This window comes from Myotis nattereri (genome assembly GCF_964212035.1).
Source record: "Myotis nattereri genome assembly, chromosome: X".
In the NCBI taxonomy this organism is placed as follows: Eukaryota; Metazoa; Chordata; class Mammalia; order Chiroptera; family Vespertilionidae; genus Myotis; species Myotis nattereri.
Window position 1 is genome coordinate 128,249,698 of NC_138078.1, and position 16,002 is coordinate 128,265,699.

At 37.3% G+C, this 16,002-nt stretch overlaps 1 protein-coding gene across 1 annotated transcript in view; it reads right to left on the bottom strand.

Annotated features, from left to right (window-relative positions):
- Positions 1-16,002, bottom strand: part of ATP11C (ATPase phospholipid transporting 11C (ATP11C blood group)) — a 105,355-nt gene that overhangs the window by 54,297 nt on the left and 35,056 nt on the right. Inside the window, exons 11-16 of the mRNA XM_081115044.1 lie at positions 7,018-7,179; positions 6,235-6,386; positions 5,314-5,385; positions 3,151-3,224; positions 1,312-1,415; positions 703-884 (exon numbers count right to left, since the gene is read on the bottom strand). Of these exons, the coding sequence (XP_080971170.1) occupies positions 703-884; positions 1,312-1,415; positions 3,151-3,224; positions 5,314-5,385; positions 6,235-6,386; positions 7,018-7,179 (746 nt within the window). The remainder of the gene's footprint in view (positions 1-702; positions 885-1,311; positions 1,416-3,150; positions 3,225-5,313; positions 5,386-6,234; positions 6,387-7,017; positions 7,180-16,002) is intronic.

The following is a 16,002-nucleotide window of genomic DNA, read 5'->3' on the forward strand; positions in this document are numbered from 1 at the left end:
ATGTCTGTCAGAGCTCAGCCTATGTAATTAAAGTAAATCATTTTAAAGTATGCAAAAACAAGCTCTAGTCTGTTAAACTGGGTTAGAATGAGCTCTCATATTATTTGCTCTACCTTGAAATTTCCTTTCAGCTTATCTCTGTCAAAAGTTTACTTATTCTTGTCCGGCTGGTATGGGTAAATGGTTGAGCATCAACCTATGAACCAGGAGGTCACAGTTCAATTCCTGGTCAGGGCACATGCCCAGGTTGCGGGCTTGATCCCCAGTAAGGGGCATGCAGGTGGCAGACAATTAATGTTTCTTTCTCATCATTGATGTTTCTATCTCTCTCTTCCTCTCCATTCCTCTCTGAAATTAATAAAAATATATTTAAAAAAATTTTACCCATTCTACCAGGCACTAATTCAGCTTAAACGATGTCTTCAGCACAAAGCGCCCTATGCCTAGTAAGACTATTTCATAAATATCTGCATAAATAAATGAATGGCTTAGTAAGTATTCAAAAGACCTTAAAGATGACAGAGTCATCTTCTAACTCACAAATAATTAACTTAATAATCATTCCCATGAATAGTTCACAATCTGGTGTGTAGACAAAGCAAAATCAAAGATTTCAAAATTTGAGATTAAATTACTAATCTGAACAGATACCACCCTAAATGGCTGGTCATTAAAATAACAAGAATATTATATTCTAGTTACTTGTCTTCCACTGCAGTGGCTCCAATTAAATTCATGTTTGTCTCAATATCATCAAAAATTGTTTCCAATTTTTCTTCTCTCTGTTGTAAGGCCATTTTTGCCTCTACGAGCTGTCTGTCAATTCTTTCATAATCATCTGGAGGAATTTCTTTGAAGGCTACACAAAGTGTCCGATACCCATCCTAGAAGCAAAGTAGGAGATCTCTAGTTATCCAAATAATAACAGGGGGGGAAAAACACATTTTCTTTAAGTACTCTTACTTTACCAAACAAAGAGAAATTCTGATATATTTTTAGTTTTAAAAAAAGAACAAATTACAACTAAAAAGGTAACATTCAATTAAGTTCAAAATAACAAAATATCTCTGGGGGCAAAAAAAAAAACCCCACAGAACATAATACATTCTTGAAAAGTCTTTAAGGCTCCAAATTCTGAAGAGAAACTTGCTCTAGAAAAATGTTTTATATTAAAATATGGTAAACACTATTACTAAAGCCCCAATTCTGAAAATAAACCATAAAGAGAAGCTAAAATTCACTTAAACAGATATTTAAATAAGTCATTTCCAGCATTTCTCTATTTCTTGGGGGGCTAGAGTGAAGGCTCACCATTGAAGTTCGTTCCACATGGGCTTTGGTTGACTCAATGTTATGATTATGCACCCTGGGGAAAATTGCTGAGTCGGCACCTTTACAAAAGAGAAGTATGCCTCCTAAAATAAAAAACCAAAGTAGTCGACTTAGAATTTTAAGCCTTGTACTGGGACTTTAATAACATTGAATGATTAGGGTGGATAGTCCCACTCAGCTGTTATGTATTCTGAGCCTGCCTTGAAATGCTCACCCAAATGGAATGAGACAGCTTGACCTTTGCATTGTCAGGACAACATTCACCATCTCTTAAGACCGATATGGACACAAGTAATAACTCAGAGTTTACAACATGCACCTCTGTTAAAATATACTTCCTTCTAGTGAATCATGAAAGTCTATGCTTGTGTCAAGTGCATCTGAATTATCTTTGAAAATGTTGTCAGCCATGGTCTAAAGAGCACCTGTGGCATCTACTGATGTCAAGGACCAAACTTAATCTCAAACAAGGTAAACTCATTTTAAATAAACTATATAAATTAGCTTTTAAAACAGTGGCTTGACGGTTTTTACCAGAAACTTGAGACTAGCTTTGTAAAAGACAGTTGAGAATACACTGTACTTAGTAGCACAAGTACAGCTTTATATCAGTCCATGCACTCAGGAAAGTAGTAATAGTTGAGCATAACGATAGACACTTCATCCTTATAAGGCAAAATGCTAAGTCCAACAAGTTAAAAAATAACAGTATTGCTCTGAGGTTAAGGCCCTTGGCATACCACTTCCCCAGATATCTCACCATTTGCAGTAGAATGCATATGTGCATGGGCACAGGTAAAAACAGCAAGTATTTAAAATGTTTGTTTGTTTTTTCATTTTCTCTCACACATCCAATTTGTGTAAAAGTCACAAAGCAAATTGTACATTAACATAATTAAATCATTTTCATTTGCAGTCACACCTAAAAGTATGAATAAAGTGGGATACATTCCCTCAAGAGTCTGTCTGTATCTTCCTATTCTCACATTCAAAAATTTGCAACAGATTTAATGCTAAAAAGTAAATTACTAGAAAATTAATCAAGGATATTTTGAAAAAATTACCCAGAGACAATTAATCAAGGATATTTTAAAAAAACCACCCAGAGACAGACACATGCACATACACAAATAGATGCAGAGGTTTCTGAGAGCCCCCAAATGAAGCATTCTCATGAGTCTTGCTGAATTCGAGCAGAAGATATCTTGACCACCATGGCTCCTCCCAAAGATACGGGGGAACCCTGGGATGATGGCACTGGTTCCCTTGCAAGCAAAGGGCAAGCTTTTTGACTGTCAAAGAGGCCAGAGTGCTGAAGTAAAATTACAATGCTCTTTCATATTAGGCTGGCCATTAGTTATCTCTAGCTCACCAGCCTCCAGGGAGTGTAAACCCAATGGGGAATGAGGAAGGTCAGGGAGGGATAACCAGCAACTCTACACTCAAGGACTTTACGGCTAGTAATTGCAAACCCCACAATCGTACTGAGCTATTGCATGTAGACATTATTGGTGATTGGTCAGTACCCAGAACAAAAAAGTCACCCTTTCAGTTCCTATTTGGACAACCATGACTGAGTAGAGCTCAGTTTCCAAGAAAAGGCATACACTGTCATACCAAGGGTTCTACCAATGACAATTTGACAAGTGAATACATGTGCTTACTTATATAAATACATGAAGGCCTATATGAAGCTACTGCTTTATATGTTAGATAATCATATACTACTACATTTAATGTTTTCTTTCTTGAAATTGTTGATTAAATATAAATCTAAAATGGAAAAAGAGAAAAAGTTATTTTTTCAAAAATGCATACCTTCTTTAGTCTGCACAATAACACTCATACGACGGCGGACAGAATCAAAGTTTAAGGTGTGAAGAAGTTCATACCTTTATGAGAAGAAAAATGAGAAAAGTAAAATACCTAGACCATACCGGGAAAAATAAATCACAAGAGAAATATCTTAAGATATTTAAACATCTTTAATGAACCAAGCTCTTCTCTTTGGGTAAGGGGTGCTAGTTATGTGTACAACTGGGGATTTTTACTGTGTTTTTGAAATGTCTCTGCATTTAGAGCATGCTGTCAGAGGATACCATTGTTGGAAAGGGGTATCTGTATCTTCCCATTACATTACTTAAAATGTAAGGAGTGAGCAACTACATAGGAATAGGGGACAAAAAGATGTCCCACTGAGCCATATCTGAAGGGATCTAGAAATAGTCTCACCCTGACAATTATTTCAATCATCTATGGAATGTCTAATATGTGTCAGGCACAGTGCTAGGTGCTATAAAATAGACAGGAATCTCCTCAGACCCTTCCCTCAAAGGGCTCCTCATTTGATAAGGCAATCAGAGGGTAAGGTAATAAGATGACTACCTTCCAGTCTGCCAAAAACTGTAATAAATAAAGGAACTCATAGGGGAGATGTGAGTGTGCAGAATGAAGACATCCGAAGGAAGGCTTCCTGGAAATAGTTGTACCTGAGTTGTGTTCTCTAGAAGTGTTATGTTGAAGAAAGAGTAGCATGGCATTCTGAGTAGAGGGAAGAGTATGTGCAAAGGCACAAGAGTATGATTACATATGGACCATGGTTGGAATATACAGTAGTTCACTAAGGCTTGACATCTAATTGATAGGGGAATAGTAAGGACTCTAAGCAGGGGCTGGGAAATGAGAACATTGTGGGCCACAGATTTGGGATTTTATCCTAAGAGCAATAGAAATCCACTGAAAGGTTTAAACAGTGGAATGATATGATCAGATCTGTGTGTGAATGGCCGAGCTATATTAATCAAATGAAATGATGCAAAAGGGTAAAAATATGAGTTAATTATTTTAAAAATATAAGATTTTTTTTTGAAAATAAACAATTTGGATACAAGCATTTGTTCTAAACATATCACAAAGCTTGTTTTTGATGGGAGGGAGGAGGTCATTATTTGAGGATATGTGTGTGTAAAACATAAACATGTAGTATTTCATTTGGTGTTGGCCAAGATGGGGGCACTGGTTGCAAACTGGTTAGAATCTGGACAGATGATGACTCTGGGTTCTTGGCAGTCAGGCCAAAGAGCCTTCCTCTGGTTTCTGAGCATCCCTCCCTAAAGGTGCATCTACATGTATTACATCATGAGATGTTAGGGGCCAGAATGTAAGTCAGGTAATTAAATTTCAACTTCAGATGAAGGACTTCAAATTAATCATAGAGCCTAATTCAAATCTGCCTTTAAGCTAAAGTGGCTTTGTTCCTTGAGGTCTCCGTAGGGGAAGACACTGATGCATTAGAATACTTGCCCCGAGGCTTAACCCTGATCATCTAGAACAGTGGTTGTCAACCTTCCTAATGCCGCGACCCTTTAACACAGTTCCTCATGTTGTGGTGACCCCCAATTTCATTGTTACAAATTGAACATAATTAAAGCATAGTGATTCATCACAAAAACAATATGTAATTATGTATGTGTTTTCCGATGGTCTTAGGCAACCCCTGTGAAAGGGTCATTTGACTCCCCAAGGGGTCGCGACCCACAGGTTGAGAACCGCTGATCTAGACCAAGACAAAGCTTCTAACACCAAAGCTGCCATGTCTGGCTAGGCCTGAAATCCCAGAGTTATTGGTTGGGTTCTGGAAATAAAGTTTTATGCATGTTCACTGATTTTTCTTGCAGCATGTGTTGGAGACCAGAAATGGTATTTTAATTTCTGAAAGGAAATCCAGGCAGACTCTCATTCAGGCTACTGGATCCATATATGAACCAAACTGGAATCATTTCCACATCAAATCTCAGTTTCTGCCATTCTATGAAAAAATAACTTTCTCCTCCTCCAACTACATTTACATAGAACTCTGAACAGGGAGAACAGAGTCCTACACTTGTAGATGCAATCAGTTTCCTTTGCTGCCCTTACTATATTCAGTTAAGGTGGACTGTGGGATTAAGATGAGACAAACAAACACACAGTGCTACTTACTCTTCTATTTCTTGTCTTTGGTTCTCTATTCTGATATGGCCATTCTGAGTTCCTAAAAATGTGAACCCATACCTGTCAAAAACAATAAAAAAGACATTTGTATATCTCTAAAAAATGATTCCTTTCCTTTGCACTGGGATTACTTGTAATCTTTTATTGTTTTCTTCTCTTTCATATGATATCAATCTATAATCTTCCCTTTACTGACTGAAATGATAACACAGCAAATCAATGAACAGTCACAAATTGTAACCAAAAATGAGGCAATTTTTAAATCCAATTCTGTAACTAACACACTGCGTGACCTTTTAGTCACTTAATTATCTTGGCCCTCATGGGTTAAACGGGACTATCTTTACCAAATGATGTCAAAATTGCTGGGAGCACTTCAGAAATAACGTGTGTTGTACAAAAAGTGACCACTGTTATGATCTGAAAAATATAATATGAACATTTAGACTTCTGGCTGGTATGCATAAATAGTAATACAAGTCACCTATGCATTACTATTTTCTTTTTGCTCTTAATTGGTTAGGGTTTGGGAATTTTTCCTAAACTTTCAGATTAATGAGTCTGACTTTTTACTAAAGAATAAGTATATTTACAAGATAAGGTTACTGAAGCAAACAGAGAGAAAAAAATAACTCCTGTCCTGTGATTTCACTTTCTCAGGACAAGTATAGAAAGTGCTTCATTTTTTTTCACTCTTCAAAAATGCTAATGTATTTCTCAACAACGTATCTCAGGGTTTTAAAACAGCTGTATTGAGGTATAACTGATATATGAAGAACTCCACATATTTAATGTATGCAATTTGATGAGTTTGGACACATGCAAACACCTGTGATACTAAAATACCGTATTGTTAACTATAGGTATGACACTCTAGAGCAGACCTCTAGAATGCATTCATGTGCTTACTTTTTAGCTCCTTTCACCAAAGCTATTTCATCTGGTGAAGAGGCCACATAGGTTAATTCAGCTGATTCTGTAGCTCCATCAACAGCATCATTTACTTTAATTTCTACAGTATGGCATAAACACAAGGCACGCAGAAAGAGCTCTTCTCGATTCTGTTAAACAGTAACAATAAAAAAAATGACTATTATTTTCACCTTGATCACTTGGTAACTAGTCCATGAACAGAGTTAGCAGAAATTTATAAATTCTTAATACTCGGCTGAGCTATATATCTTCCTAGTTCCTAATAACATTCCTGGTTCTCAGCTAACATACCGTAGGGGCTGTGTTAACTCATTCAGGTTAGTGTAGCGCTACCTAATACCCAAGGGGGTGACTTTTTCTTGCCTAAAAGAGTTCATTCAGTATCTAATTCACAATCTGGCAATAGCTCAGGTGCAGGGAGACTCTGATTCATTTACTGCTTAGACACTCCAGGGACTAAAATGATTTGAATTAGATATCATTCTTGGAAGAACTCATATCTTAAAGACAAAGCACAAAAAAATTTATGATCACACAGACAGGGAGGTGAAATTTTACCCAATGTAATTTCCCATAATTTTCTCTACTTGTTTACAAATTCCAGAGGTGTTAGTAAAACAAGAAAGGTGAAATGAGAGAAGAAACAAATGGTTATTCAAAAGTCTGTCATAAGCTAAAATTCATTTCTACTATGCAGGGTTAACACATGGATACATAGATTGATTTCTCAAAGTAAAATGGCAATGTAGAAAATGCCACCTTATCTGCTTTATCAATATATGTTAAAGGTCCATCAGTTTGAGAGAGTCCATCAGTTTCCTGAGTTACACCTTTATACTTGTGCCCATCTATGCAGCATTCAATGAATTCCATGCTGTTTTCAGTGAGTGTTCCAGTTTTATCTGTAAATACATAGTCCACCTAAAAACAAGGACATAAACATACATTTTAACTTTGTTCAGTGTGATTAATGTTTAGTTGGGTGTAAGGCAGAGCAATTTTCTCACCCATAGAAAATATCTTTTCTAAGACTTCTTGTCAAATATAAGGTAATTACAGAAGCAATATTATCAAATGAATGAGAAACAAGAGTATTTTCAAGACACTGAAACAGTATCACATTTCTAAAGTAGACCTATTATAATATAGAAGATTAATAGGAAGGAAGAATGTGGCTATTTTATCAAAGCAAGGACCCTTCAATTTAACACCTAGCCTTTTTTATGTAAAGAAGTTACTAGTACATAAGAGCCCTGGCTGGTGTGCTCAGTAGTTAGAGCATTGACCCGTGCACCTCAGGGCTGCGGGTTAAATTCCTGGTCAAGGGCAAGTACCTCAGTTGCAGGTTTGATCCCGGGTCCCAATCAATGTGTCTCTTACATCGATGTTTCTCTCTCTCTCCTTCCCCCTTTATCCCTCCCTTCCATTCTCTCTAAAAAGCAATGGAAAAAATATTATCCAGTGAGGATTAAAAAGAAAAAGAAATTACGTAAGAAGATCAATTTTCCAAGTGGGAAACAAGAATATACTGACCATTTATTTTATGTGCATACAGGCACAAACACATACAAATATATATATATGATAGGAACCTAAACTAACTGGGATATAATAAAATCTTTCCTTAAAAAATAAAATATTCTATAAATATATTGGATTGAAGTGAAATGCATTGTTTCATATAATGCACATAAGAATTACAGAATATAGATGGTACACAGTAAGTCAATAATGATCAAAACCAATTTTAAATATTTTCAGATATGTCTCAAAAAAGGTTCCAAACTTTAAAAAAGCAGTTTTATGATAGGCTAAAGTATAAGCATACTTTCATAAATAATGGAAAAATAATTTATGAAGTAAATTTTCCATGTAAAATAAGCCATTTTGAGCATTTCCATTTTATCTCAGTTTTTATCTTCTATTTATAACATCTGGCTTTTGGAAACCCACAATTTTATCTCCTTTTGGCAATTTATGCTTAAATAGTTAAAATTATGGGCTGACAGGAACAAGCAATAAGCACGAGATTAAGGTTTCTATTATGTAAGGCAGAAAGAGATGAACTCCAGCAACAGTTGCTCTCTAATTATTTTTCAAAGCTTTTCACAGTAGCAGCATGGTACAAATATGTCCTTCTAATTTTCCTTTTTGTCCTCTTAGCTGGCCAAGTTTGAATTCTCTCTTTAAATTAATCCAAGTGGTATTATTCCTGTGTTAGAGTTTTTCTAGTTAAATGAAAATCTATGGGGCTTTATTTTCTGGTCAAAATTATTAACCTTCATTTCCCCTAAAGGTTGTCCTGTGTTGTAGCATCTCCTGGACTAGGGTGGGAATTAATCCATTAAGAAATCTTTTATGAGTACCAAAGATGGTAGTTTTAAAAATATAAAATACAATTGTTTGCCGATATACTAATAGGTTGTGTAGTATGGCTCTGCATACAATTATTCTCACAGGTATAGACAAACAAACTATACCCTAATATAGTAATTATCAAACTGTAGTATGCATCACACTTACTTATAGGGCTCACTGAAACTCAGATCGTGGGCTCTATCCCCAAAGTTTCTAATTCAGTAGCTCTGGGGCAGGGTCAGTTAATGTGAATTTATAGTAATTTATCAAGTGATGTTAATGCTGCTGGTTCCTGGATCCTACTTTGAGAATCACTGATCTAATATATGCCCTATACTCAGGAAAGGGGGAGGAGAGGATTGGCTGTTATTAAAAAGTATGTATTCTCATATTTAAGGGAGAGAGGGCTAAAGAGTGAGAGCCTGCTGCTTGCCTGACTCTCAACAGCCTCTTCCTCTTTAATGGTGGGTTTAAAATAGATAAAAAAGGCCCCTCTCTATCAGTAAGTTCAAACCGATCTCATTATGGATAGAAGATCTAAAGTGAGATAGGTGTTCTAAGGTAGAAAGAACCCTGAACTTAAGGTTGAACACACAAAATTGCCTATTTCATAGTTCAAAATTGGTCAACAATGTTCATATCAATCAATGTAATGGAACACTTGGAATGGAGTCTTGGCTCCAGCACCTACTAACTTTGTGACCTTGGGGAAAATCTCTTAATCTCTCTGAACTTTATATATGAACCTTAAATAACTAAATGTGCTGCACAAGGCTGTAAAAATTACAAAATAAAGCTCAGCAATAAGTATGTTTGTAAACTATGATGTGCTATATAGATGTAGATTGCCACTGCTATTGACTTGAGCATAATTACACAGTACCTGACTTTTTCCATCATCCCACATTCCCTAATATTTCTGAATTATCATGATCATAGTGATATGTGTATTTTCCCAACTAAATGGTGAAAAACTTGAGGGTTTCTTGTTTACTTTATAATAGCAACCTCAGTAGCAAGAATATATCCTACATACAAGGAAGTTCAATACATACCACTGGACTAACCTGTTGGAATCAGAATATACTCAGACACAACATTAAGCATAGCTACAAGACTGGGAGGGGATATAAAGAAGGAGGCTATCCCCACGGGTTTTTTTTTGTTTCTTCAAGAAAGGTAGAAACCATTTGGTTGTCTAGAAGACTGATGTCTTATCAAAAGACCCCATCCATTTCCAACTGAACTGAGAGAGCAGTCTACTTTTCTTTGTTTCTCAAGTCAAACACTGTCCTAAACATATCTTCCCATTTTATTTTTTTATACCTTCCCATTTTAAAAAATACCATGTAGGTCATTTCAAAAGAGTGTAAGCAAGTGTTTGCAATGACATTGATATTTAAGGGAGAGAGAGGGCTAAATGACACTACTTTTAGCAACATAAAAGCCCTATATATCTTAAATTATGACTCATCAAAGAGGAAGCTAGTTATATTTCATTTTGTGTATACCATTCCATTGAAAGCTAAATGACCTAAGAAACTATTTCAAGACTTATTTGCATTTTCATTCGGGTAGTTTCTACATATATAACCTGACAATGATGGCAAGTTTGTTGTTCTCTGTATAAATTGAGGTAGTGGTCTGGCTATATTAATTAAATGAAAATCACACCCAAAAAAGCAGGTTTTGGTTGGATAAAGAAGTAGTGGATGAAATGAAGACTGTAGTTTCTTTACACCGATCAAATTTACCAGATCATTCCCCAAACCCCCACTTAACTTTCTGCAGTGTGAATTCAGTCTAAATGATAGGGATTACATTCCCATAGGTAACATAGGATCTGCTGAAGTGCAGATCTGAAAAGACATAAGAGTCTCATCAAGTGGAACATGGCCTGGATATCTTGCCTGTCTCTGGTGAGCAGTAAGTATCTCATGTGGAAGGTTGTATGCTTTACTTGTATTAGCCTGGGGCTAGCTAGCCAAGTTCATCTTTGGGTAGGTTAATCTACACAGCCAGGCACTGGATCTACTCAAATAAATCACCTGTCAGGAAAATGTTCAGCAGATGTGGCTTAATTTTTGTAACTTAATGTTTGTTTTTCATGCAAAAATGCTGCAAATTTATGCCTTTTATAGGGACTAGAGTAGTTCTACTCATATAGTTCTGGCCCTGAATGAAAAATTCTAGTTTAAAAAGGCCAACGTCAGCTGTCCCAGCTGAACTCACAAAAGAAATCTTCTGAGGAGAGACAAAATGGCGGCAGTATAGACGGACGTGTCCCGTGCCTTGTCCCGGAGCAGATAAGGTGAGCAGCTGAAACGAGTAACAGCCCGAATTGGCAGAGTAGATTCAACTGGGATTCCCAGCCGGGAAAGGCAGAGGACTCCAGGAGAAAGGGGACTGTTAGAGACTGCCTGATCGGGCTCCCCTAACTGGGCAGCCTCCACTGCCGCTAAAATCTCTCCCGGAGCAGCCAGCTCAGCCGCGGAGACCGTGCCATCTTGAGTGGCTGATATTAGAAGCGTATACATCAAGAGACCCTGAAACCATGGCATTCAGGGATCAGCTACTAACCCAGGAACACCTGATCTCAAGCAGCATGAATACATGGACGCAGACAAGCCCTACTCCTCCTCACAGAAAGGTCAGATTTCGCCTAGATAAAGGTGCGATTTGCAATTCAGATTGGAGAGAGGAACGCGCATGGGGGATAGTCTGCGCCCCACAAAGTCCGCGGCCATTGGGGCCAGCGTGATCTGTGAGTGTGGAAGGGGTCCCGCAGGGCTGCTGGCAGAAGGGAACTCTAAAAATAAGCCCATAGCTGGAATGGGTGCAAAAAGGCAGCCTCGGATTTTGCCAGTGTGCCAGCTGCTTAGTGCCAGGGGAGAGAGGATGTGCTGAAGAGACTGCGCACAGAGCTGGACTGTGGAGGGGTGCGAATTTGCGCACCTTCTCAGGCTCTTTTTTTTCCTCCCCCTTAAATCTTTCCGTTTAAGACCCAATACATAGGATTGCCCAATTGGGGTCACTCACAGAGACTGCAGGGGAAAGTTGTTTTTGTGGAACCTGGGAATCAGAGCAGGGAGTAACGACCAAAGAACCAGCTCTGGGGCAGTTGACTCTCCCAAACCAGTATTAAGTGCGATAGGGAAAACAAAACCTAACTACTGGCTAGAGAGGACTTATAGCCTCGGAAGTCAATCCAGAAACACTGCCACCCAGGGGCTGAACCACAAACTGACTCTTCTGTAAACACAAATAAGGGCAGTCTGGGAAACAGATATTGCCTGCTTTAAAATCAGGACTGTGGTTTACAACACGGAGGAACAGTGTATCGCAGAGAACTTCAACACTCTCCTGAATACCTGACAGGACTAAGGCATACCAAACAGAAGAGTAGAAGAAGTGAAGGACCTTCACTACTGCACATTATTATTTTTTTCTTTTTTTTTTTACCTTTTACTTAAGAAACTATTTTTTTTTCTTTTTTCATCACCTGATTTTACCTTTTTAATTACTACATTTTTATTTTTAACCAGTATTAATACTACTACCATTTTACCCTTTTTTAAAGTGTCATTTTATTTTCTCTTTATTTTATTTTGGGATTAGTGTTCTACATTCTATTTTCATCTTTCTTTTAGCATCATTTTACACTACCTCAACTTTACCTTTATGCCAAAACTCTATTCCTCATTTTTCCCCTTTGTTGTCCTGTTTCTCTTACCCTATTCCTGCTTTAGATTTTCCCTATTCCTTCTTTTTACCCCCTGTTAAAATTTCACCCTACTTATATATCTAATTTCCAATCCCCTGCTCTAAATCCATATACACCTTTCTCTTCTCTTTCTTCACTATCCAATTTTTTTTTCTCTCTGCCATTTTGTTGTTGTTTGCTTGATTGTTGAGTACTGGGTTTTTTAATGCTTGTTTGTGAGATTATTTTGCTTTTTCTTTTTATTATTCTGTTGGGGTTTTTTTTCTGGTTATTTTTTTGCTTCTGTTTTCCCTCTCCTCGCTTGATATTAGTTGTTGTTTGTAGTTTGCATTCATCTCTAGGGATCTATTGCTGGAATTTGTTGGGATTAGTGGCTGTTCTACTGGAGTTTTCTCCCCATATAAATAGTTTCTTCCCCTCTTCTATTTCATTCTCTTTCTTTTCTCTCTTACTTTTTTCCCCCTTTTCCCAATTTCTTTTTTGCACTCCTTTTTTTTCTTTTTATCTTTTTCCTTTTTCTCTTCTTTCTTCCTTATCCCCTAATTCTCTTTGCTCTGATGGTCACCTTTATTTGGGGTTATTAGTATCGTGAATACATTTGTGTTTAGTGCCTTGTGCGTTGTGCCTTGTTGTGCTGTATTTTGTGCCTTTAAATCAACGCAGCAGAGAGAGAACTACATAACCAAACACCTGGAGAAGAGAGATCATGGGGAGACAAAGAAACAGCCCGCATATGAAAGAAAAAACAGGCATCACCAGAAAAGGAAGTAAATGAAATGAAGGCAATGGAGGCAAGCAACCTGTAAGAGAAAAAATTCAGGGAAATGGTCATAAGGTGGATGAAAAGAATGGAAGACAAATTCAACAATATGTGTAAGAACCAAGAGGAAATGAAGAAGAACTAAGAAGAAATGAAAAATGACATCACTGCTATAATGAACTCAATAGAAAGCATCAACAGCAGACTAGAAAAAGCAGAGGACCACATCAGTGAGCTAGAAGACAAGGTAGGAAAAAGTACCCAAGCAGAGCAGCTTCTAGAAAAAAAAATTAAAAAGCAGGAGGAGAGCCTAAGAGAACTTTGGGACAACATGGAACGAAACAACATCCGCATAATGGGGGTGCCAGAAGGAGAGGAAACTGAGCAAGGATAAGAAAACCTGTTTGAAAAAATAATGACAGAAAACTTCCCTGATATACGGAAGAAAAAACTCACACAAATCCAAGAAGATCACAGAGTCCCAAACAAAATGAACCCCAAAAGACCAACACCAAGGCACATTATAATTAAACTGGCAAACACCAACGACAAAGCAAGAATCTTAAAAGCGGCCAGAGAGAGACAGAAAGTTACCTACAAAGGATCCCCCATCAGACTAGCGACTGATTTCTCAACAGAAACACATCAGGCAAGAAGGGAATGGAATGAAATATACAAAGTCATGCAAAGGAAGGGTTTGAATCCAAGAATACTGTACCCAGCAAGGCTATCAATCAAAATTGAAGGTGAAATCAGGAGCTTCACAGACAAAAAGGACTACGGGAGTTTATGACCACCAAACAAGCAATGCAAGAAATGCTAAAGGGTCTGCTGTAAAAAGAAAAAATAGGAAACGAAGAAGGAACACAGGGGTAAAGAATAAAAATGGCAACAAACAAGTATCTATCAATAAAAACTTTAAATGTAAATGGATTAAATGCCCCAATCAAAAGACATAGGGTAACTGAGTGGATAAGAAAACATGACCCATATATCTGCTGTCTACAGGAAACCCACGTCAGAAAAAAAGACCCACACAGACTGATGGTGAAAGGATGGAAAAAGGCTTTTCAGGCAAATGGAAATGAAAAAAAAAAAAAAGCTGGAGTAGCAATACTTATATCTGACAAATTAGATCTCAAAGTGAAGGACATAAAAAGAGATAAGGAAGGCCACTTCATAATACTAAAGGGCGCAATCCAACAAGAAGAAATAACCCTGTTAAACATACACACATCCAATATATGAGCACCCAAATACATAAAAAAACTTCTGGAGGAAATCAAGAGAGAGAATGACAGCAATACAATCATAGTAGGGGACTTTAATACCCATTATCACCATTGGACAAATCCTCTAAACAAAAAGTCAGCAAAGAATAATCAATCCTAAATGACTCACTAGATCACATGCAGTTAACTGACATCTTCAGAACATTTCACCCTGAAGCCACAGAACATATATTCTTCTCAAGTGCACATGCGTCATTTTCAAAGGTAGACCATATATTGGGTCACAGGCAAAGTCTCTTCAAATTCAAGAAGATAGAAATCATATCAAGCACCTTCTCAGATCACAATGGCATAAAACTGGAAATCAACTAAAATAAAAACAATCCAAAAAAATCAAACACATGGAGAGTAAATAGCATGCTATTAAATAATGACTGGGTTACCAGAGAGATCAAAGAAGAAATAAAAAACAGCATTGCAACAAACAACAATGAAAACACAACAATCCAAAACCTATGGGACACAGCGAAAGCAGTCTTGAGAGGGAAGTTCATAGCTCTACAAGCCTACTGCAAAAAACAAGAAACAACGATAATAAATTACCTAACCCTACAACTCAAAGAATTAGAAAGAGAGCTACAAGAAAACCCCACAGTGAGCAGAAGGAAGGAGATAATGAAGATTAGAGCAGAAATAAATGACATAGAGACCAAAAAAACAATACAGAAAATCAATGAAACCAAGAGCTGGTTCTCTGAAAGGATAAACAAGATTGACGAACCTCTAGCCAGGCTCACCAAGAAGCAAAGAGAGAGGACCCAAATAAACAAAATCAGAAACGATAGAGGCAAAATAACAACAGACCCCACAGAAATACAAATGATTGTTAAAAAATACTATGGACAACTCTATTGTAGCAAACTACACAACCTGGAGGAAATGGACATATTCCTAGAAAAATACAACATTCCAAAACTTAATCAGGAAGAATCTAAAAATCTCAACAGGCCAATAACTATGGAAGAAATTGAAGCAGTCATCAAAAAGTTTCCAGCAAACAAAAGCCCAGGACCAGACGGCTTCACAGGGGAGTTTTACTAAACATTCAAGGAAGAACTAAAACCTATCCTCCTCACACTGCTACAAAAAATCCAAGAGGAAGGAAGACTTCCAAGCTCATTCTATGAAGCCAGCATCACCCTAATACCAAAACCAGGTAAAGACAACACAATGAAAGAGAAATACAGGCCAATATCCCTCATGAACATAGATGCCAAAATCCTCAACAAAATCTTAGCAAATCGGATCCAGCAGTACATCAGAAAGATCATACACCATGACCAAGTATGATTTATCCCAGGGAGGCAAGGATGGTACAATATCCGCAAATCAATAAACGTAATACATCACATAAACAAATTGAGAGAAAAGAATCCACACAGTCATATCAATTGATGCAGAAAAAGCATTTGACAAAATTCAACACCCATTTTTGATAAAAACTCTCAGCAAGGTGGGAGTAGAAGGATCATACCTCAACATAATAAAAGCCATATATGACAAACCCACAGCCAACATCATACTCAATGGGCAAAACCTAATACCATTTCCCCTAAGAACAGGAACAAGACAGGGATGCCCACTCTCACCACTCCTGTTCGACATAGTAC